General features: G+C 35.0%; 1 protein-coding gene across 2 annotated transcripts in view; it reads right to left on the bottom strand.

The window, feature by feature from the left end:
- Positions 1-628: 628 nt before the first annotated feature.
- The window catches only part of LOC143178153 (cysteine-rich secretory protein 3), a 79708-nt gene continuing 54744 nt past the window's right edge, over positions 629-25592 (bottom strand). For both annotated transcript variants that reach the window (XM_076376657.1, XM_076376656.1), the window contains 4 exons: positions 22875-23011; positions 12264-12409; positions 10911-11117; positions 629-4911 (listed from right to left, as the gene is read on the bottom strand). In XM_076376657.1, coding sequence (XP_076232772.1) covers positions 4656-4911; positions 10911-11117; positions 12264-12409; positions 22875-23011 — 746 coding nt within the window. In that variant the 3' untranslated portion in view covers positions 629-4655. The remainder of the gene's footprint in view (positions 4912-10910; positions 11118-12263; positions 12410-22874; positions 23012-25592) is intronic.

Here is a 25592-nt window from a genome sequence, read left to right as displayed (position 1 = left end):
CTAAAAAGTTTCCCATAACTGAAGCTCACTGATGGGATCGTAAAGACACCTGTATCCAAGGACCACGAGCTTGTATACAAGCCTCGGTATAAGTACCTTTTTCCTTTTTGAGAATAAATGGTGGCACTAGACTCCAGAGGAAATGCGATGGCGGGAGGAGGCTGGCACTGTCGGAGGAATACCTATTTTGAGATGAGCCTATGAAGGAGATGAAGGAGAGCGATAAAAATGACGACGTTGATGGAGGCTGAAGCCAGCCACGACCCAGGATGATGAAGTTAAAGTTGAAGATGCAAGAGGCGACAGAATAGGGGTACCACGCTATTTGCTGACTTCTTTTTGCTCGAGCATGGGATTTCAAAGTAGAACAGTGATGGGACGGGGTGATCGAAGATGGTCTATCTCAATATAAAATGAAGAAAAGTGATCGCATGCAAATGACAGATGCGCTGTCGCCAGCGTTGAATCGAAATTCATCAGAGATGAACGTCGATGGTGGTGCATGATGAGAAAAAGAGGAACTGTGCTTCTTTTTTTTTCGTAGAGACAATTAAACGAAAATTGGAGAATTATAAATGGAATATTGAAAGTTGTTTGAAAAATAATTGATATGTTTGTAGGCGACTGGTAGTATTTACAGGACCTTTATTTCGGTAAGTGAACAAAGTATGACAGCTTACAACTCGCTCCAAGTTGCATATTATTCAGCTCTGTATTACATTATTATGTGTAACATTAACCTCTTAACTAAGTACTTAACACGATTAAGTGTCACCTATTATCCACAGATTCACCCCTCTCATGATTTGCGTATATTGTTGTTGTTTAATGTCGTTCATTATAAGTGTACCTTAAGGACTATTCTATACACTATATGTATACCCTTAAGTCGCGTTCCCACGTGTGTTAGTCGTGATGTAGAAAACACCCTGAATACTTGAAGTTAAAGTATTTAGGAGGTTAAACTTGAAACAAGTAATATCATTCAACCTACACTTTTTTGAACTTTAATTAAACTCAATATTAAAAAATTTTGAGTCACACGATGGTTTCAAATTTCTCAAGAAGTTCAACCTTTCAGTTATCCTACAAACTGGAAAAAATTGTAAAAGTAGTACAAGGCCAAGAAAAATTCAGGAAATTTTGAAAAAATGTTGAAGATGGATTTAATCTATTCAAGCTTCTCTTTATTTAAATTTTAACCTTTCAGAATGTTTATCAAAAAATTTTATTTTGGGATCAATAGGCATATTGAGAAATATATTTTGCACCATACTTTGTCCACGTGGGAACGTGGCTTTACTCTCTGCTCTCACTCCCATTTTTATTCTTCTTACTCTCTTCTCATTTCGAAGCTGATAACTACTTGCTACCTCATTCACACTTGACTCGTCCCTATATTTTCCTCTTTGTCTCTTTCGCACCTCTCATACGCAGACTCCAATTACAATCACGAATCGAAAGGTGGTAAAATGCGATAAAAAATATTACCTCTCCAGCATACTGAATAGCAAATAAATTCTACGAGATTGTTGAAAACGCTTCGACCTAAATAATGATCTCACACTATACGATTTTATAAATAACATATGTTCTTCAAAATTTATATTTCTCTGTGTACGATGAGCACTTATGAACGCACAGCTATTCAAAAAATTTGTTTCACCTGTGTTATAAGGGAAAATTATAATTTTAGGCATTATAATAATTTGTAATATTAGAATTAAAATCTCTAGTGGATAATAGTTCATCTGGATATGTAACGTATGTGATTTATTTACAATTCTCTCAGAAATATTTTAACAGTTTCAGTTTGTTAAAAAGGGATCGCCCCTCTCTGTTTTAAAATATTTGCATTCATAAGCACTCAGGGGGTAAATTACACCTCAGCCTCTTGCCACGATTAAATATCGAACGACATGACATCACGAGGAAATTTCTCAGTGTCGTGATCCTTCTCTTTTTTTGTATACATTCACTATCTTACGTAAAGCTTATATCGCTAGACACGTTTTAGATAGAAGTTCCACTTATATTTATACATTTTAGTCCCACGTTTAGGCGACGCACGAGCTCGCCAATAAAAATAATTAATTCTTTTACTTATTTAAAGAACACGAACTTCATACTGCACTCAGAATTAGGAAGGAAAATAGACAAAATAAATGTCAGCCTTGTGCTGCTCATTGTGGTTCCAAGTCACGCAAACTTTTCATGTTTTTAACCTTCAGTTTAAGCATATGCAGTTTTTAAGAAAATGACTGGTATACTAAAAGATATTAAAAATTAAAAATATTAGTAAATTTTAAAGAATATTTTCTGTGAAAGAAATAAAATTACCATACTTGTAGTTCCTTATATTCCAGATTCAATGCTGCAAATAGATACTCAGAGCCTTTAACAACTATTTGCAGTACTTCATTCACAGTAACTAAACGTTAACATAAATATTTGAAACCAACAAACTAATGACTTGACCCTTTCCCTAATTTCAACTTAATTACATTATATTTCAGTTTCATTAAAACCTCTTAGTATTAAAAACCAAAAGTGACGAATTTGATATAAATCAATCCATTAAAAAAATATCCAATATTCTTTCACTAAACTTTCACTAATTCCAAGGAAGAAAATGCAAATATAAAACGTACCTAAAGCTCTCTTAATCTCCTTTAATTAACATGTAATTATAAGTATTTAAATTAATAATCTTCATTGACAGCTCGCATGCGTCAGGAATCAAACGGAGATGAATACAGCACCGAGATACACCCGAGCAGGGTTCATCTACGAGTTTCCGCTTACACATGTATGTACACACTGCATGCATGTCTATATAGACACTCTTATCGTTTACAAATATCAAAAGGATTCGCCTGATTCAACCCCGTCTTTTCTGGAGCCGTTCCTCTTCCTCGTGGCTCGCCTTTGGACGACCTGGACTTTCCATTGGCCGACGAAGACAGGAACTCAAAGGCGAGCCGCGAGCATGTTCGCAAAAAATAGAGCAGATTTCCAGGGGCTACGTTGTCGACAATGATTATCGAGCAAAGGGAAATTCTCTTGGTTATTAAAACGTCCGTGACAGGAAAAACGAAATGGTATTATTACCTTAATTGTAACTTAAGAAAATAATCTGGTGAACTGAAGGCGAATAATTGTTTGAAAATTGCTTTAGGAATTACTCTGGTAACTTATGAAGAATTATGTTAATTTCAAAGAAGGAGTTTTATCTAGGAAAGCAATTGGTAACGAAGGACTATTTTTCTTGGATGTAATAGGAATGTTAGAGTAGCAAGGGAATACATTTAATAAAATCTTCATGTAACAATTTATAAAGGGAAGAAAAGATTCTTCATGAAAATATAATAAAGACGACAAAATATATTCCTCTTTTATCTGAAGTATCGATTGTATGGCTACTCACTCTGAAATGTCTTGTTACATTGCATTATGCTTGACTTGTTGACAGTAATCTCGTGGAAGGATATTTGTATAAGAAATTGGAAAGCATGGAGATTAACAAAAGAAAGAGCAGTTTTTCCTTGAAATCGAATACGAGACTTGTTTTGCAACGGATAAAAAAATTATAAAAGAAGAAAGAAAGAAGTAATCGTAGAAGAGAAACTGAAACTGAACATTGTAAATGGAGAAGAATATTTCTACCTTTTTACTGTGTACTTAATTCCATTTAGCCTATCTCAATCATAGCTACTCTCATGTTAAGCATAGTTTCAAATATTTTCAATATTTCGTACATGCAAGAAAATTTCTATTAAAATATTCAAACAACATTTTTAACTCTTGATCACTTGCATGTGATCCCCATAATTTTTTCCTCGATTTTTGAAATTTACTCCCCAATTATAATGAATTTTTTTGTGTTTTTATAACCCCATTTTACGTATCACTGAATATCATTCACCTTCCTCAAAATAAAATTAATTATAACGAGGTATATGCTAAAAATATATTATACACACACAAGCACGCGAGTATTCAACAGTTACTTTTATATTTCCCTCGAGAAGGCTTTATCCAATCAAAACCCAATAAAATGAAGTATTAACTGCGATAAATTTTCAAAGTCAAATTTCTCGAGCGCGAGGCTCATCAGTAATTCGATAGCCCTCCCTTTCCAAGTAACTTCCAACTTCAAACAAACCAACCAAAGTATAGTTCGCAGCGAGCAGCTTCACTCCCCGAGGATTACTAAAACAATCCCTCACCTTCTACAAGCTCCACTCACGCTAGAAAATGCCTAAATAAAACCTAAATCAACAACTGAAACACAACTCACGCGTAACTTAAACAAACACCGCACCAAATCTCCCGTAAGCAATTAAATCAATAATATTCAAGAAGACAGATCCCCGTCACAGGCTCCTCTCAATTTTCACCAGAGAACGCCTTTCCCTTTGTTCACCATCGGATCCACGCAACACGCCGAGCCGCGGCGACAGAGCAAGTACCCAGAAGCCCTTCCACCCGCTGCAATCCACGGTCAGCCGTGGATTTTACTCTAGAATCTCTGAAAATGATCTCGTACCTCGTGGCCACGCCGATACTCGCCCCTACGCGACCGTGGATCCCGCGACGTGGCGACAATCGATCGGCCAACGCGAAAGAATGACCCAGGCCTCGCTGATCGTTCACTACCCGTGGTGGTAGTAGATCTTGTCCTTGCAGTTGCAAGTGGCGCCGCAGAACTTCCGTCGTTCCCTGCCCTCCTTCGTGTTCGTCTCGCAGACCCAGTCGCGAAACGTCCTCGCTAGCTCGGCGCAGTTCGACCACAGATCGGTGTAGTAACAAGCGTTCGTGCAGAGCTTCTCGCGCGTGCAGTGGTCCTTGCACATGCTGCACGGCTTCCCAGGTACATAGGGGTGGCCCAGGCGGCCTTTGTAATTGCCGCTGTAACAGAAAAATTAAAGGGAATCAGTGGGTGTTCATTAAGGTTGGTATTAATATGTAGACCGCCATGTTGGACACGTGTGACCGCAGATTGTTTCGTGTAGGATGCCATGGTGGTCATCAGTAGGGGGAGTGCTTGATTATTTAAATATTTTCATGGTGCTCTGGACAAAAGATGTGAATTTTTCGTGGAAGTTAATATGGTGTGCGAGAATCTTATTTTATTTTATTTGAATTTCATTTTGAAGAGCACTTGGAAGTCTTTAGTGCATATAATAGTTACTAGAATCAATATATTCTGAGTTTGTAGTTAAACACTCCTTAAGTAATGGAATTTTGTAAGTCATGAAAGCTCACATAAGTGGCATACCTTCGTACATGGTCGGACAGCACAGCAAGGAGTTTAACTCTACGTCTAGAGACACTTCAAACAAGTAGTATAACTCTACGTCCAGAGATAATTTAAGGAAGTAATATAAGTTTACGTCTAGAGGCACTTCGAGCAAGTAGTATAATTCTACGTCTAGAGATACATCGAGCAAGTAGTATAACTCTACGTCTAGGGACACTTCCAGCAAGTAGTATAACTCGTTGAAAACCCAGCAAGTAGACAACGAGAACTGTAGCAAGTAGCAATTGCTCTAGTAAGTAGTATAACTCCATACATAGTCAGACATTACTAATACGATTTATTTCACTTTAAAAGTATAAATTTTCTTTAATTACACGTAAAAACTATACGTTTGATATTTTTCTAATAAATATAACCTACACTCTGCCCAATCAACCGAATTAAATTTCTCATCGAAATATCTTTATTCTGCTTCAAAGTGTTTAAAAGTGACGAACATTAGTATTAGACAACTCAAATGTGTGTCTCATCAGTAGAAGTAATCCTTACTCCCACTTCGAGACAATTAAGTTGTACGAGCAACGTTTTGCAATTCAGCTGGGAAACATCGTCTAACTTTTGCCGATTTCTCGACGTTCCATTTCCCTCCACCCCTCCGCCACGAAAGTACGCGGGAACGACCTTAAGCCAATTTTCAAACGGACTGTCGGAACTGCAATTAATTTACATTTAGAGTATTTTTCGCGTATCCGAGCCGCTGTACTGGCCACAATCATCGCGTGGCGTTTTGAATGCAAATGCAACCACCAGCGGTGTATTTGCGAAATTAATTACGAGATCGCGTGGGACTCTGAAGGGAGTAATGAAAAGCAAAAAAGGTATGGCTGAACTCCGCTGTATGATGCGATTTATTTATTCCTTTAAATCTGAGAGAAGTCGTAATTCGAATTTAAATAACTACAAGCCACTAATGAGAGGTAAATTCTTCAACTACGGTTTTATATTCAGAAATAAATAGCTTGGGGAATAATTTTTCCTTCTATTTGACGCACGTGTAAGTTCGTGGTTTTATAATCAATTCAACTTTTTGATGTATTATTGATTTTTTATTGAGAACCTCGGAAAGTCCAAGTTTTATCTAAATAAGTCAATATTTCCCATTTCCTCAAAACTTTGCGCATTTGTTTATTAAGAATTATCTTTTATTTGGAATGCAAATTCAAATAGAATTTAATACAATTAACGTTAAGACTGAATAGTGGATGCTGTTAAAATAAATAAGTGTACTATTTGAGCGCATTTCAGTTGCAATTAAAAGTTCCATTCGTAAATGGAAAAAAGAGTTTGATCGATCTTAATTTCTTCTTTAACCATGGTTCGAACTTTCGTCAAAATTTAATATCTAACGTTGAAAAGCGAATATGCGATATTAAAAATATTCTCGACAAGCAAACAGTTAGAAACTTACAAGAAATATGGACCTGAGATCGTACTATGATAACACAGCGAGGAAATATTGTCGAACAAACCGAGAGCGTAAAAGAGTTTCAATCTTCCATTTTTATCTTTCTCGAAGCGAACTTCTCCGAACTTTAAATACTCTTTCTGACGATTAAGGTTCACAATATATCAACATTGACCTGAGAGTATCACGAGAGATCCTGTAACACTTTAAAAATCCTCTCCATATATTGTGGCAGCTGAGTTCTATGCGATTCATAGAGGAGGTCATCCGATTTTATAGAACAGAGCGTTCAAACCTCCAGAACCAAATCTATTCGAAAAGATTCATTGTCCTCCAGATGGTATTTCCAACGACACGCTTCGATGCTTCATCGCAATCTTCTTTCTTCTTTTTGGCTTTCCATAGTGTCCCGTGCAATCTCTTATCTCATTCTCGCTGCACTTTTATTATTGATACATTTTTAATTTTTTCTATCTAGCTTTAGCTTCATGTGAAACATTTTCCTTTCTATATGTGTAGTTTTCCATATTTTCTGCCCTATTTGAGAATTTGAATCCTCAGTTTATTTGTTTCCATTTCTCAAAGCTCCTTCTTTTTGATTCGGAATTTTCACGATTTTTCATTTTGTTCCTGTTTTTTTCCTACACTGATCATTTTCGGATTTTCAATCTTTTTTTTCACTGTAATTCAACTGTCGACTTCTTTTTCATCTTGTTTCTCTCGTTTCTGCATACTTAATCCTCATTTTGGTCCTTTCCTTTTCTCCAGAGCTTCATGAACTCGTTTTACTCTACTTACTTTCCATGTTTTCTTGTCAAACGTTCGCCGTCTTTGTTTTCTTATTCAAGTGACTTCTCAATTCCTCTTTTGACCGTTGTATTATTAATCCGATAATTCTCTTCGTGTCCTACGTGCTTCCATTCATTCAGCAATCCTTTAAATATGGACTGATTCTATTTCAATGTTTCCTTTAAATGAATAATGTAATACCTTTTTGTCATACATTCTCTTTGTTTCCTTATTTTTATTATTAAACAGCTTCTGTTTAACCATAGAGAGATTCTTAAGCTTTGGTTTCGTACTATTCTTTATTTATTAGCGTTTTAATTTGCCGCATAAATTATTAAGTATACTTTTTATAATATATTAAGAACACACACATACAAAATATATCTTGTTTTTATAGGTACAATAAATTCTTCCTCAAAATATTCCTTAGAATTTTGTTTGTTAAGTAAAACATTGAGGTACTTCTTGTACTATTATTCAATTGTAAGAAATGAAACAAAAATTCATAAAAAATGAAAGCTTAAAAAGAACAATTATAAATTAATTACATATGTATATACCTACTAAATGAATTCATTCATTAAAAAATATTGCAGAAGTTCGCTTAAATAAATAAAAAAGTGTTCTGCCTAATAAAAATATATAACTACTAAAGAATTATTATTTTAATACTCTACAGATATATAAGGTCCTATAAAATTCACAAATAATATTTGAAAATACGACTATGCCTCTAAAAAGAATTAACCAAATTACCCACATTAATCAGTGGCAGCAACGAGCTAAATTTTCTAAGAACCCTACCCAAGAAATTTGTCAAAGGGTTTACACTCTATTGTTACACCACTGTGTTAACATCTCCATTTTTCCTTTCGATCTCCTCCCAATTTTAACTTCTCTTCTCTGTCTTAATTTCCCTATAATTCTATTTCTCCTGCCCCACCGTTCTTTCCGCCTCTATTTATCTTTTCCCCAATACTTGAACCCGCGCGCGTAATATTTCCTCGGCGCGATACCGACGGCAAAAAAAAGACGAACGAAGAGAATTTAAATTACGCGCCCACGCCCCGCCCCTCCCGCTCGCCGCGTCAAGTGCCGTCATAAATTTGTTTCTCGACCGCAATTTTCCGGATTATGCCCGCGGCCTTCCGGTTCGCGCACGCGAATCCGACAAACTTTTCGATTACAATGAGCCACTTGCATGAATTTCCGGCAGACGTGAAAACTGGTTTCCCAGAGACGACCGTCTCGTTGTTTCGATTTGACAGTCAGATTAATGGCGAATCGCGATAAGAGATTGCGTGAGGCGTTTTGGTGATTTCAACGCCTGGCAAGAATGATGCTCGAAAATGTATCATGGATAACGTTCAACCGCTTTTTGAAGAATACGTCTCCTCTAATTGATGACACCTTGAAATAAGGTTTGGAAGGATTTTTTCTTGTTTAAGAATTTTCGATGCATGTATGAGTAGGTGATAATATCTAGAATTTTTATTAATGAAAGCTTGGGATATTGTTTATGTAATAATTACTTTTGTAGTAACTTTCAATTTGAAAGAACATAAGTAGAAATGAAAAATAATTTAAATTTGATTCAAACGTCTCTGGAGTAGTCAAATTTCTCTTAAGTATGTCATGAAAGATCAAATGAGTGGAATTAATGCATATGTGGTCAGACAGCACAGTAAGTAGTGTCTAGAGACACTTCCAGAAAGTAGTCTAACTCTTGGAAAACCCAGCAAGTAGAAAAATCAGAAATGTGGCAAGTAGCAATTGCTCTAGTAAGTAGTATAACCCCACATGTGGTCAGACATTACTAATACGATTAATTTCGCCTTAAGACTACAAGATTTCTTTAATTACATATAAAAACCATACTTCTGTCATTTTTCTAATAAACCTGATCTACACTCTGCTCGATCAACCAAAATAAATTTATCATCAAAATATTTTTATTACGCTTAAAAATGTTTAAAACTTACGAAAATTAGTACCAAACATTTCAAACATATGCCTTGTCAGTAGAAGTAATCTTTACTTCCACATTACTACAAAATTCAAAATTACCTTTTCTTTAAATCATCAAGAATATCTTAATATTCTAAATTATTAGTTATTATTATTAATGTCTACCTCAATAATATGCTATGTAAAATAAATTTGAATCTTAGATAACAATTCATCATCACAAATTCCATCACAATAATTCACAAATATAAACATAAAACGTGGTTCAACTAATTAGAATGTCTCACAGCAGCAGACAGATTACATTCTTCCTCCGCGAAATATTAAATTTCAGTTGCGCTTTAATTACTATCGGGCTTCAAATGCATTCTGCATATGCAACTCGAAAGAGCGGACAAATAAAACAGGAACGAGTGTAATTCCTGTGAACGGAACAAAAAGGACCACTCGTATTTCTACGCTTCTGGCGCAACCGAACCGCGAAACCACCGAAAATAACGGAAACAGCGAAATGAAAGTGCACGTTACGTTGGCACTATGGGTACAGAAGAGCAATCGCGGGAACCCCGAAGAGAATAAGCGCAAGGTGCTTCAACTCTTCATAGACGCACGTATTGTTGCCTCCCAGTCGGCATTGTATCGCGCTTGCTTTGGTTGTTCGTTTTATGCACGGTTTTTCGTTCCCTGACAAGTGGTGTTCTTTTGCAGTCACCGCACTCTCCCTGTATCGCACCTTTCGCCATTGTACCGAAATCTCGTAGAACGACACAAATGGTTTTCATTTGGACCGAGCAAAATGAAAAAATTTTACAAAAATGACATTGTGTTGCGTCAATCACACTGAATATTATATTTTCAACTAAAACATTCCTATGCTCTTGTTGAATAAGTTTCTATATCTTTTGGTTGATAAACTGAGCAGTATTAAAAAATAGAATTGGTAATACAGTAGAGCCTATCGTATTTGAATTCTCATTATTAAGTAATATTTATTGTTAAATATTAATACTCAGGTTACTACACCTAGAGAAAATAGATTCTTCTATTTTCTAATATTCTAGTTTTAGGATTTTCTAAAAATCATAGAATTCTACTGCACAAAATCAAACGTAGTCTTCTTCCACAGAATCTCAGACTCTTCCAAACATATTTACTCTCAAAAAAACACTGAAACACATTACCCTGCAATTGCAAGATAATCTTGCAAAAGCTTACATAGTTATCGTTATTCAGCGAGTCTCTTTTGCACGGAGATCACGTGGTGTATCCCAGCACCAACATAAAGTGAAGCTTCCAATCGTGGAAAAGTCATGTAATAAAGAGTAGAGAACGCGAAGAAAGTGGCATTGCCTGGCTTCGCTGACCGAAGCAGCTCCACTATCTCTGCATCGTTCAATGTTTCTTCTGACACTGTGCTGCACTTACCTCGGGGCGTAGTTGCAAACGTACATGAAGAAATCCTTGCCCAGAGGGCCTTTGCCACCCGTGCAATGGCTCACACCGCATCCAACTAGATGCGTTGTTGCCCACGCGATTTGTGTGTAGTGACCGATCTCGTGCAAATCGTTCGTCTCGTCGTCACCGAATTTATAGTCTTTGTACTCCATGTACCACATTCTGATGGGAAAGTTCCTGGAAGCAGAATGTACGAAAGGTTAAAGAAAGGAATTTTAGAAAATTGAACTCTGCATTCCTTTTCGACTTTTTGAAGCTTCCAAAAAAGACACTAGAAATGGAAAGTTCCCTTTATGGAATACAGCATGTTGAAGAACAATAGAATTTGGGTTACATATTTTCCATTATTCACTTTATGAAGATTCATTTCTTTCAGCACAATGCCACTAAGCTTGAAATACTGAGAGCACGTGTCACGAGTGGTAATATTGAAAAGCGCCGATTCATTGAAAAGAACCGACCCGAATCAATTAAAAAGGGGGACAGAATTGCTCTTACAACTCCGCTGGAATTTTCCGTGACAGAGGGAAACGTGGAAATGACATCGGCGACAATTGTTCACTGAACGTCAACAGGTGGCTCCCTAAGGAAACCAACGAGTACGAAAGCAAGTTATCGTTAGACAGAAATAGAACAATGGCATGGGCGAATAGTAACTCCGAATCGGTCGAAGCATTTGTGTCTGAACAATAATAGACTCTTTCACTTGAAACGCTTTGGTCTTCGACCCACATGCAGACTACTAACCTCGTAGAAAAATACTGACATAATTGACTGTAACGATTCTGTTCAATATTAGTCATTGTTGAACTTTGGAAATTACTCAACTGATCGTGAAGCTTTGAAAGATTCGAAGAAGAATGAAAAGTATCGAGATATTCAGGAAAGAAGTACAATTACTTTTAACAAAAGATATTAGTGATATGAAAATCCAATTAATTAGAGCGCATCGATAGATTAAATTCAAGTGGTGAACGGTGTTGGTTCGGCTAAAATATTTCGCAATACCTGACGCTCGGAATTCGATACTATGTGAGTCAAAATTCCGTGGTTACACTGTTACTCTAAAATTATCGTCACTAGCAGAAAGGAATTTCTCTTGGAAAGAAGAATGTAATGCAAAACATTTAGAAAGATTAATTTTATCTCATCTTTGGATTTTTAATTTAATTTAATTACTGCACTGAATTTTTTTACTTTTATGAATAAGTCAAACATATAGTCATTATGGTAAATTTAAAATGTGGGATTGAAAATATAGATTTTGATACCTTAATACACTCATATATTGTAAAGTGACTGAGAAATGTAATAGAAACTTACCAAAGTGTTCGACCAGTTGTGATGAAGATATTTTGTCCACTTTGACCAAAACCATCTAGATATAGGCCAGTTGCGTTATCATGGACCAACCCAAGACACTGATTAGCCCACCTCTGTGCTGCTTTAGCTAAGCCAGGATGCCATTTCTGAAATCATAAATTTGTTAAAGTGAGTCACAGAACTTATCACAAGTTTAAAAATCTGTGAAAATTATTTTACTCTCCCTTAGGCTCCCTAGGGTTAATATTAACTATACCCTAACACAATAATTCATCTTTGATTAAAGAACAAGTATAGATTCCCCAAGACCACAACATTAATCTTGATAACCCATACTAACATTAAATATTGCAAAATCAAGAATAATCTGAAACCAAAGCAAGGAAGCACAGCTTCAACTAAAATAATACTATTCTTATCTGGCAGCTGCACCCAACAATATTTACACTCACAATTTCTCATAATTAGCTCAAGTATAATCTTCCCAGCATCCCAACCTAATTTCCACATAAAATGGAGTTACAAAAGAAGCTCCTTTTCCACGAAACCGAAACGACTCCATTTAAACGTATTTTCTGCAGCCTCGTTCATTCAAACTGGCGCCATTAATTTCCTCAGGCAATGAGGCCCGTTATCATCGTAACAGTTGCCACCTAAGTTCCCTCATAAAAATTTATAACGCCCCGCGACGCTACGATATTGCGTTCCGTCGTCGAAAAGGTGTTAAGCCCCTTTACACGACGCCTCTGAGGCGACAAGTTTCCCCGAGACTTGTAAATTCGCCAACGGCACTACTCGTCAAGATTAAAACAATATAGGGGACCATGGGTTGCCTCGTACACGCTGCCATACCCTAATAAACCCTCGTAAACGGATGTTTATTAAAATATGCAAGGTATATTGTAAAGTGGGGATGCTGGTTCAAGCGTGGATTCAGGGAACAACGAAAGTTGTTAAGGGCGCGTGATTAGATTTTCGCTCTGGTTGCAGACTTAAGGAGAAGATTGTTTGCTGTTGATTTGGAGCTCTGTGAAGCAAATATTTTAGAGACTCAGTTGTCAACGCTTTTGTGTGATCTTTACTTGCAAGAGGTGATGTATTCCTTTGTGTACAGGGTGTTTCGAATAGAAATCGCTGTAGATGTTAATTGAGGACAAAGAATTGATTAACTACGTAATTTTATATGAATTTAGATATGTTGTGTTTGTAATGTTTGAGTTTCTTAGAAATTCCACTCTTTGTAGAATTTTGATCTTGCTGCAGTAGTAAGTGATTAATCAAAGTCTTACTGCTACTCTAGTGTTACTCTACTACTTGAAACTTCGAGTTTCAAGTGAAATAAAAATAAGTCAGACTAACATACTCTATTTAACAGTAAGTTTACTACATCTACTAGTAATTTAATTAAAAAAAGCTGACGATAAATGGACAAAGTATTGAATTTTAGAAGAACCATACCATAACTAATTTTTTTAATTAACAAGCCATTGCAGTACAGCATTTACACTAACTCAACTTTCAGTATCGAATATGAACAGTATTAAAAAAGTGAAAAAGTAGAAATTAATATAGTAAATTTTCTGTCTACCGCGATTACTCATTTTTTATCACAAAAATCCAGTAATGTAACTAGATTGTATTAAAATATTAATGTCACACCAATCAGGGTGCAGTTGACAATCTAAAATAAATTTTTAAATTTTCACCCCTGAAATGATCACCTTTCTGTTCCTATGGTCACTTGCCTCCATAATTTGGAATTAATATTCCTAACGAGTACTTAACATCCACTGAGCCCCATAATTTCGTGTCACCCTCTTCGTGGTTACAAAATTTCGATGCACGAATACGTGTCCTGCGCGGGGCGGGGGAGGATGAATATAATGGATGGATTTTCCACGCGCGCACCGACTCCCTGATACGGGTATAAATTTTTATGAGGCCGTTTAAAATGCAACTCGCCACACGCGAGTGTACAGCCCTCGTGTAAACAAGTTAATGGCGCATCGACCTGCCTCTAATCTGCCCGTAACAGACCTCGTTTGACGCATCTCGAAACGGAATACAGGTACGTTTTCCTCGAGATGAAAGAAAGATCGAGAAGATTCAATTTCAAACCCTTTGGCACTCATCACCAGAAAATTCTTTACGCGCCAATTTTAGCAATCATTTATAGAAGGGCAAGAAATATTCAATTCATTTATTAATTGAAGGAAAACAGAAAAATAATGAAACAATTCTGAGGGTAGTAGTATTGAGTAACTAGTTTTGGTTTAATTAACTCAGAGGAAGTTTATCAAAGATAAAGAAAAGGAGTGAAAACATTGGACTAGATTTGATAGAAAGTTTACTTATCCTTCTGAATATATTATATTATGTAATATATAAATTATTTTGCAGTAATTAGTAATTTACAGTAGATATTTTTGTAGAAAGATTTAATGAAGTAGTGTGTTCTCAAAAATCGAGTGAATAATGTCTAGAACTTCATACAGAGTCAGATAAGACAGTAAGTAGTATAACCATATATCTAGACAGACATCTGTGAAGTAGTATAATTCTACATCTAAGCGGACATCTATCAAATAGTATAATCTTATATCTGTACAGGCACCCATCAAGTGGTATAACTCTATATCTAGACAGACATACGCCAAGTAGAATAACCCTATACCTAGACAGACATCTATCAAGAAGTATAACTTCATATATTGGAGGACACTCGTTGTCAGCAAGTAGTACAACCACAACTATAACGAGCCATCTAACAAGTAGTATAACTCTACACTTGATACGAGTTTTCTTGAACTATAAATGAAAAGCAGTGTTGCACATAATTTTCTACTAAAAAATTCACATACATCAAACTAAATTAAATACTTAAAATAAAAATATCATTCCTTAACTATTTGCAATAAAACAGTCACTTGATTTGTTACTAAAACGAGGAAGATTGACAGTCAAAGCCTTCACTGAAAAAAATATTTCTATTCTAACAGAAAATGTTTGACATGTAAAAAAGTTGTACACACGAAAGAATCCATAAAATATTTTTCACACACTCTTTATGCTTCATGTACCAAAAAGAATTTGTCAATATCGGTACCTAACAATTGACCCAGCAAAATTCAAGCATACCAAACTGCGTCAATTAAACGCATAGGAATGCATGTATGCCATGAATACCGAGTGAACGTTCTATACATGAAATTTCCTCTCGACACTAACCAAAAGGGTTATTTTATTTTGCAATTAGATTTTCCTTTCGCCTGTTAATTGTAACAGTGTTTCTGCTACCTCGTTTTCCTCGCAGTGCAGCGCAATTGTTTCAATTAAACAGGCTTGAGGCAATTAGACTAATTGCGTTCGGTTTTAAGCGTTTATGGAACAGCGTCGCTGGTTGCTTCGCAAATTCAGACGATTTTTTCGACCATGATGAATCTGTCCGTATAATCTGTTTCGTAAAACTCTCGTCATAGCGTTCATCGTTTTCGAGAAATTTGATTATCCCGAACATCATAGGAGCACGTTTTGCGCTTCACTTGCCGCGGGATTTAATCTGTGAAGAACTCGACTGATTGAGTAACAAGCTTTGCTCTGGCTTCACCGAGATTACTTCCTTACTGATTTCACGTACAAAATTCTAAGGTCAAAGATAAGCCAAGAAAATGTAAGTAAACGAAGTCAGAAAATTCGAAGGAAATAATAGGGAACAGTTAACTTGAGATTTTCCACAAAAAATAAAGTTAGCAATAAATTGAAATGAATATCTGAAAAAATTGAGTTGGAAGTACAACACTTTAAAATTTATATCTTGTTTTTTTGAAAGTAAGAATTTTGGGTCAAAAGTATTTTACTGTACAGTATAGCTTTAACAAAAATTCCAAACTTTTGGTTTTTAATATATGTTTCAGAAATGATTATGCAATTCACGGGAAAAAATTATTGTAACATTCAATTTGCTTTAAACTGACGCGTTTTAAACAAATTTGCAAAACAGACTGCTGATGATTGCCATAGACGAATTCCATGTATAATAAGCTCCCGCATTTTTACCATTTAATTTTAATCAAAGTCCAATTACCAGCTATGCGGCGGAAAGGAAAGTTTTTCGAGCTTTTGGATGAAATACACGTTACTGCGTTCAGAGGAGAGCTGGAAATTAAATTATATCGTTTTTGCCATTATTAAGCCTTGTTCCCGTCCTCGGTCCAGCGGATTGTCCTTTTGTCATAGTCTTGAAACACGGATAAGCTTCTGTGGAACTTTCGTTAATAAAAAATCGCGAAGCTCGAGGAATTAAGTGAAACTTATGAAATGCTTTATGAGCTTCCTAGAAATATCGTTTCGAAAATTCATTTGCGAGTTCCGTGAAATATAGGGAGTCTCAGTAAAAATTACCACCTAAACTGTAAGGGTAATAGAACAATTTTTTAAATAAAGGAGTCATCATATTGACCATCTAGAAAAACAAAAGTAATCTTCAGATGTCCTCAGCGACTCCACCTACAAAGAACTAGACATGACCATATGATGACCCCATTAATGTCAAACAATTTTTATGTAAAAAATTTTGCTATTACTCTTACAGCTTAAGAGATAATTAAGGTGGTAAATTTTACTGGGACACCCCTGTTTATAGTATGCTATGTATTACAGGAATATTATAGAAATATACAAGAAAGAGAAATTCTAAAAATATACAGTAAAAACAAGTCGAACATTGTTTGCAGTAATTTCAATTTTCCTACCACTACTCTAAATATTTTACCACACAGGTACACGAAGACTTCTCGTATTACTCAGTCGTACACGCGAGCAAGTTGCACGAAATTTGATTATTCCCTGCGCTTGACTAACCGTAAGTATTGCATCCTCCATGTTAGACGCGTTTCCTTTCGCCCCAAAAGGGGACTTGAAACGGTATTCAAACGCGTTTCCAGGGAATCGCTGTTCGTTTGAGCGAGTGGAAACATTTGTAACGCGGGCCTAATGACTATCCTCTCTTTGCACCAGAGAATCTCCTCCCCATTGATGTTCTCTCTGCTTGAAAAAAGAAACGGTTGCCTCGTCACAGTAGGTAGCCAAGCGTTGAGGAAAACACAAAGGGGAGCACTGTGTCAATGAGTTACCCCTTTATTCGATGATGCTTAAAATTTATACTGTACTTTTTTTTCAATTAGTCAGAAGAATGGTTATAAATTCATTTAAAAGTAAATTTCTCATCTTTGGTCAATGATTATCTGATATACTTTACGATCTGAGTTTCTTCTTTTCTCGCCCTTATATCAAGATACAGTTATTGGAAGTTCAAATACAGATTTTCAAAAATTAGAATCCAGAATATTGAAAAAGAATATATAAAAAGACTTTGAAAATTTGTAAATTAAATATTTGAAAATTTGAAGGGTTTGAAAATCTTTTAATATTTGAAAACGCAAAAGGTTTAAGAATTTTTATATAACCCCATGTGGTATGCTAAGTTTAAATGTGGGAAAATGATTTATTCCATGGTATCAAAAGAAATATTATTATAGTAACTGATTAACCTCTTTGACATGAAGAAATTGTCGAAAGAATTCAAAGGCTATTTCTTTCCTAATTATTACGTTATCAGTATCACGGTTGTGATTTATTATCGTCAAAAGTACCTTAACAGCTATATTAAATTATAAATATGAAGCTGATTAATGTGCTCCAACCAAGACACGCTAGATCGGTACGTTGTTTCATAGATATTTCACGCTAATACGACTAATGCATAATAAATAACGCTATAAGTCATCCCCTGATCCTGATTATTCAGCAGCAAAGCATTAGCAATGATAAATCCCTCTAGTTAAAGTAGGAACATTCGTTATTGTTGAATAATACTCGGACGTACAGCAAACCGAAGCGAGACTTCTGTTTCCTTCTGTCTACGAATGATAATTGCCAATTTCGTCGTGATTTACACGCAGTAAAATATCTGTACGAATGACAAGGAACAAGTGTTCCTAATTAACATTTTCATCTATACAAAATGTGAATTTAACTTCATTAGAGAAAATCATTGAAAGAAATGAAAATAAGAGAGAAAACTTCAACAGAAAATATAAGAATATATAACATTCTATACTGATATTTATAAGTTTCTTTTTAAATTTAATTTAAACACTTCGAAAGAATTTCAAGTTAATAGATATACTCGTAGTAATATTTTTAAACTAAGAATTGTATTGTTAATTCAATTTCAGTGATAATAGAATCTCTAATACCTTTATTCACTTCTTTTTTAAGGAATAAATTCATGGAAAATATTCCAACATTTTTTACTTCTTTATGTAAAAGAGTTTAAAGTAATAGCTAATGACTTATACATAGTACCTACATGTGCACGTGATAAGATAAGCAAACACTCTTTGGTACCGCGTCTATTAATTTTTATTCCGACTGCCTTTAGAGACGAAAATGTAAAAGCACTTCAACGATCTACGTACGTAGTTTTAAATATTTAAACTCTCGAGCTTCATCGGCGCTTGCCAATCTAGTCACGTTACAACTGCAATTCGACGAAACGTTATTCGACCTTTCTGGAATGCAATTGGAATGTCGCAATGTGGTAAAAAGTTACTTCTCTTAAAAGTAACGTGCTTTTTATACAAAGATAGAAACGTTCAGTCGAATCAAACGAAATTTGCCAGAATAATTTCGCAGAATGTAAAGGAATCAACGAAATAGAAATCTTGTAACTAAAATAAAATTATTATTTCAGAGCGACACATTGATACAATTATCAAAAGATCAATACTTGTAGATGAATGGTTGTAGTAATAATTTCTAAACTCTAAATTACTGAAGTAACTTATTTCATTTTATTAGAAAAATTTCCATAAGCTTCTAGTAGAAGAAAGTATATTTCTATAATACTACAAAAAACTTTAGGAATAATTGATATCAAAACATAAAAGGAAAGGAATTTTTTTCACCCCACAAAAACACTATTTCATCATACTATTATCGCTACAAAAAGTTTTGTTGAATGTGCAAATATTAGAGAAAAAACTAATACAAACTAAAAGTATAAATAAAAATATAACTTGCCCCTGAAACTAATTTGAGTCTTAGTTTTCCTATCATATGCAGCAAATTTGCATTAGGTATAGCTATCGCAGATACCAAATAAAATATCCATAATTGCTTAATCTAGCGTAAATACTAATCATTCTATTGAAACATTAGAATAGCGTATTTGCTCTATGACGTATAATGTATAATACCAAAAGATTTCCACAGAGAAACTTCTGCTGCATTACCGAAACTAAGCTATAAAATTGAACAAGAGAGTGGGGGAGGAGGCGACATTGTTTATACGGAAAGTAGTTTCAGAATCCTGATTATGTAAACTGCAGTTCGTACGTAAAGTTTAATGTCGGTTTTACTGGGATAAACATGATCCGAAAGTAATTTCCATTCTCGCGATAAAACTAACAGGAGATTTCGGTTTAGTTCTGCTTCATGAATGGAATTCCGAAAATTGTAAACGAGAAATAACGCTCTGAATACAGGATAACTTTGTAAACATTTCGTGCATTAATAGGTACTAATTATATAAACAAGAAATATTTCTTGAAACTGATTTTAGTTTATGAAAATAAATAAGTAAAAAACAAAATGGTCTGAAGAATGAATATTCTTCTTATAGGGACTTAGGAATTAGAGAAGAAGAAGAATAGATTAGAAATTAGTCTCTCAAGAGTAGCAAGTTCCACTGAGCTGAATTATTACCCTTGAACTATGTCTCACGGATCTTCTGTCTCGAGAACTACAGCAGAAGACATCTAGGACATTGGAGAAGGAAAGGAGGTTGTACCTCAATCTTTAATTCACGATATATTTCGCTAAGAATTTAACACATATTGACAAAGGCCATTGTTAATAATCATTAATCAAAAGAATCGAAGCGTGGAATATAACAAATTGTAACATCAGGATCTTTAAATCTTTTTTTTCTAATTGAGAAATTTTTAGAGAAATCTGTAAATTTACATCTGTCATCAGAGCATAATATACAGTTTTAACAATTTATATTTTGAGATTAATTGAGTACTAACGATGACTTTGTGTTGTCAAAGATGTAAGTCTTTTAAAATTCGCTATCAACTGAATAATTTCTAGGTACAATAGATAAAAGTACGAGTTTATAGTCAGCGACAGAGGTTTGTACAATACTGTCCTCCAAAAATCCATCAAAAACAAGTAATAAATTATATCGCTTTTCTTGCCAACAAACGTCAACTATAAACTCTACTTGTTACAGTTCCGCGATCAAGGTTAAATTGTCTCCATCCTACTACTTGCATAAACATGTCGTTTTACTAATTAAGGGCTAAAACGTTCCGTGCAACACCTGTGCAGTATCAAGAAGTTTATTACCCAGCGATCTATGCCAGCCCTAGGAAAGAGGATGCTAAAGTATACCATCCTACATAAAATGAGTTTATCTCAGAGTTTCTTTAGCCTTAAGTACATCCTTAATTAACCTCTGCTACATTGGATCTGACATGGCTGTTTACACTGAAAATTCTTAGCATAAAAAATAGATGCTTTTAGAATATTAGAAAAGTAAGATAAATATCGTGAAATACCTATATAAGATGAAAGGAGAACTACCTGCTCCATTTTATCTCATTATAGCTACCAAACTACCACCATTATGAGATGAAAATGAATAATCATCTTCAAGATGAAACTGCCTCGCTACGCTTCCCACTAAATTAGAACTCTTGGTTTTAGATTATAGGTACCTCTTACTTAATGACTAACAATTCATATCTCCCAGACTAGTTAAAACGTCTCCAGACATTAGAAACTAGATAATATGTTATTAAAGCCCCAAACCACAGTGTCTCTCAAGTTCTCCATTACCAGAATATTCAACCCTTACACATATGAGATTTTAATGATTCTTTACTCGTCGTAGCTTCTCGACGAGGGTCCCACATGTTATGGAACACCCTGTATAGCCTGAAACGACAAATTACTAAGAAGAAAGGCAGAATATGAAATTGCCTCTGAAGGACCATCATATATCAACGTGGGAAGCTCCTTCGCCCCCTTTTAGAGGAAAATCTCGCCGAAGTGATCGCGTTAAACGCAATCGAACGTAATTTCCATGGAAAAGGAAGCCCAAAGAATTCTCGAACAGGATTCCATCTAGAGGAGTGCTCGAAAATTACCGAGGCCATCCGCGTCGCGGGATTTCGCTCGGGAATCCGTTCAAATCGATGGAACTTCAAAGCGAGCGGCTCGAGTAAGGGTTGAAACGGCACACGAACAGCGTCATCCACCCTTCGAGGTTATGAGCTCGTAACGCATTCGCCAAGCCGAAAGGCTATTTCCACGTTGCGAAAGGTCGCGTTCGTGGATGGTCAGCAAACGTGACTCTTTCGCATGTCAACGCTCCTCGACCCTTTCCACGAGAATTTAATGCGTTGCTAATTCGCAAGGTGAACCCTGGCGTTCTGAGAATAGTGGATAGTTGATTTAATTTGAGAAATTGACCTGTCAGGGTGGTGCTGATGTTTAGTTCGTTCTTCTGAATTTTAGGAGAATTCTAATTAACTATCAATTGCTAGCGTTTGCAAAAGTATCAATTCTTTAAGTTTTCTAAATTTGTAAAATGAAGGTTTGAAATTATGTTATGAGTAATAAAATTGACTTCCTTAGGCGCGGTTAAAGTAACAAGAAACAATTATATTAATTCGTTACGTTATGTTGGAATAAAGAATTAATAACTGTAAAAAGAAAAGAAAACATTTTCTCACGATAATTTTAGTGAGAATTCACAGATGATTTTTAAAGTTTTAGATAGTAGAGTATATTTATACATTAGATTGAAAATTATTGCTCTTGAAGAAATATGATAGGTATCTAATTTGAATTATATGGATGTTAGTAGGTTTCGAATTCTATGGCTTCGTAACATAAAATACATGATTCAATATAGGATATAGAGTTTCGTGAAATAAACCTAGAATGTACTATTCCATAAAGTAGAGATTTATAAAATACAGAATACTATAGAATACAGAGAATGTAATAAAAAATTTCAATATGAATTTTAGATACAAATGGAATATGATTCGTATAAAAATTCTATAAATAAAAAGATACTAAAACTCATTTTGTGAAGCTATTCATTAACTAATCAAATTTGTAACTGTTTTCCATGTCGAATTCCTACATTGCACTCTACTTTTTTCTATCACACATAAAAGTTAATTTTCCATACAAGAGTCAGGACTCAAATAATGACTACCTTCAAGGACACAATGCCTGATCACTAAAAAGTGAGAAATATGGTTTTTCTAACATATTTACGAAAAAATTAATTAAATCCAAAGAATTTTTTGTTATTCACATAATTTAATTTAGTATCGAAAAACTGCGGAAATAATAATAATAATCAAATCATGATTTAGGTCTTAAAATAAAACGTATAAAGGGAGCCATATCTGCTCACTTAAATTATGTCTCACTACCAGCATTAAATTTCACGTTCTGATCAATAACTGGGTCCTTAATGGTAACTCCTTAACGCAAAACACAAATAATCAGCTCATCACTCACCATAATCAGCATATTCGAAGCGGAGGGCTTGACCTGGGTACGAAAATAGTTGTGAGTATCGACGATCTTCTGTCGAACTCTGCTGCTGCTCGTTCTGATCAATTTTACTGGCACCCTTTCGCCATACAACCTTGGCGCTGAAAGCAAAGGCAAAGATTCCCTTGTAAGCGCGACTGGTCTCGATAACCGATCTATAGGTTGTTAATAAAAGTCCTCTCCACGCGTTGCTCCATTTCCTTCCCTTTCTCGGGGCGGGTCGCAAGTGTCCGCTTTGAAAGGAGAATATCGACTGCATCGGGCACGTCCAAACGGGCAATAACATTCTATTTTCATACCCTCTACCCTCCCAGCCACGCGCTACGCGCGATCAAGCTTCGTGCTCGACAGAGGGAAGAACGCTTCCCGAAAACGCCGTGGGAAATGTGTTTTCCCTAATACCGAATACGGGAGCATTTCAAGCGAGTTTCCTTTCGATGCTCGCTAAAGGTGACGTTCCTGCTCGTGATTTGCTACGAAGAAGAAATTCCCCTTGTCTGGGGGAAGTTGGGACGAATTTCATTTCTTTGTAACGAAAGGTGTAATATTTTGTAGTGTCTGTATGCTTTAAAAAAACATATGACACATGAATATAAGTTACTGTTGAACTCCCATAACAGCCCTAGAAATATGGAAATGCATACTGTTCGTACTCTGCATAATTACTTATTAAGTAGTTTAGCCTCGAATGGGGTCAGCCGCCGAGCAAGTAGTATATCTCTATGCATGGGCAAACGACTGGATACGTTTAATTAGGTATACTTATCTAGTTTTTTAATGACTGTATAACCTGAAGTCTGTAGGTTCCTAAAGAAGGTGTCTCGATTAGAAAAATACGAGAAATATTTATTTCATGATTTTCGAAAAAATCGACAACCTTTAATCTTTTACATCTTCTTCAAAGTTAGATTTACAGTGAAAAAAAATTCTGAAAGAATTTCTAAAAACAGTAATAAGCAATAAATCGTAACAACAGTTTTGTTCTTTTCATTGAGTATAAGATATATACTAAAGTCAAGGGGCTGAAATTTGATAAAAATTATTTCCTCGAAGAAAAGTATATTTATTATGATACATTACTAGTCTTCATTTTTATCACCTCAATGTCAATTTTCACTGTAATTGATATATCATTTTTTAAATATTACTAATCGTTAAACCTACTTCCTTTGCCAAAAAGTTTTCCTAACCCAAAACGACGAATCAATCAAATAATTTTCCATCGATTTTCACGTATCATTTCTACATTTATTCAACCCAACATTCCCTCAGTTTGGTATCGAGAGGATAAACGTAGACATGAGATGAATAATTCACCTGAGGAAACTTTGTCCCATCCTCTAAGCAGGGATCAACTATTAGACCTCAACTTAAGACCGAGCTATTCACTTTGGTCGAAAGTTAATCTTGACCTATTCCAAATGTTAAATTAGGGTCAGAGATTGTTAGAGGCGGTGATTTTATCAAGATACAAGTGGATAACATCTGATCCCTCGAATTCGTCGGTAGCCCCGATAGATTAGGACTGCGAGCAATTTACAAGGAGATCAAGTTATCGTTGATTACGCCCGAGCGCTTACAGTCGAATGACAATGCGGATGGGTTAATCTGTGGACGACCACAATGTGTATATATTGTAGGTATAATTTGCTGTAATTCAAGTTACTGCTATTTGAGATAGTCATGAGACCTTATCTTATTAGGAAACATTCGAATATTTATAGAGCACAATTCGAACTCTTTCAATATACCAAATTCAGCTATTTACAGTGTTCTGTCCTAAATTGTGGACATAATACTTGATATAACTCATTAATTATTTGTTTTAAAAATAAGACGTTTGAGAATACTTGAGACTGAAATACTTAAAGGATAATTTAGAGCAGAATAAACGTTGACTTATTACTCATTCTTATGACAGTTCTGTTCTAATAAAGAATGAAAGGTCATGTAATTGGTTTTAATTATTGGAATTTCAATATACAGTTCTCAGTTGCAAATCAATTATTTAATTTCAGAAATACAAGATTAAAATTAATTCAAATATTTAATTATTACTGAAGATTGTTTCAATATTTCCTCAAGCAAAGAATTATAATAATATAATTATCGTTTGTACGAAAAATAAACTTTTAATATTGAAAGTTGTTTCCAATGAATCACGCTGAAGCAATAAATTATGCATTGTGCGATATGCAACATTTCAAATTTAATTCTGAAGCCATTAATATTATTCTATTACTAGACGTGACACAATTTCCACTTTTACATCATTTTCGATCACACATTTCACGGTACATTAATGTTTTCGTTTTAAAATTGCAACATACTATGGAATGACTGAAAAGTTATTTATAAAAATATATTTCATTATTCTCACAAAATAATTATTTGGATTTTAAAAAAGTGAAATTAAAATATGTTGCATCGTCATTTTGTTTGAAGTGCTCTCACAAATATTTATCAAACAATATTTTTCGTATAAACTAAAGTTTGCATATCAGAAATAAAGATAAAAATGAAAATTACTTTTTTTATTGAAACTACAACAGTAGGCTATCCGTCTGAGGCATAAGAGAATTCGGGATATCTTTCGTTTCTCTATGCACATTTCCCTTGCATAAATTTGGCTCGCAGATTATGGAATCCTCCAAGTAACCGTTCTAGCGAAACAACTGTTGT

This window comes from Calliopsis andreniformis, chromosome 4 (assembly GCF_051401765.1).
Source record: "Calliopsis andreniformis isolate RMS-2024a chromosome 4, iyCalAndr_principal, whole genome shotgun sequence".
Taxonomy (NCBI): domain Eukaryota; kingdom Metazoa; phylum Arthropoda; class Insecta; order Hymenoptera; family Andrenidae; genus Calliopsis; species Calliopsis andreniformis.
Note: the sequence above shows the minus strand (reverse complement) of the source record. Positions and strands in the feature narration are given on the sequence as shown.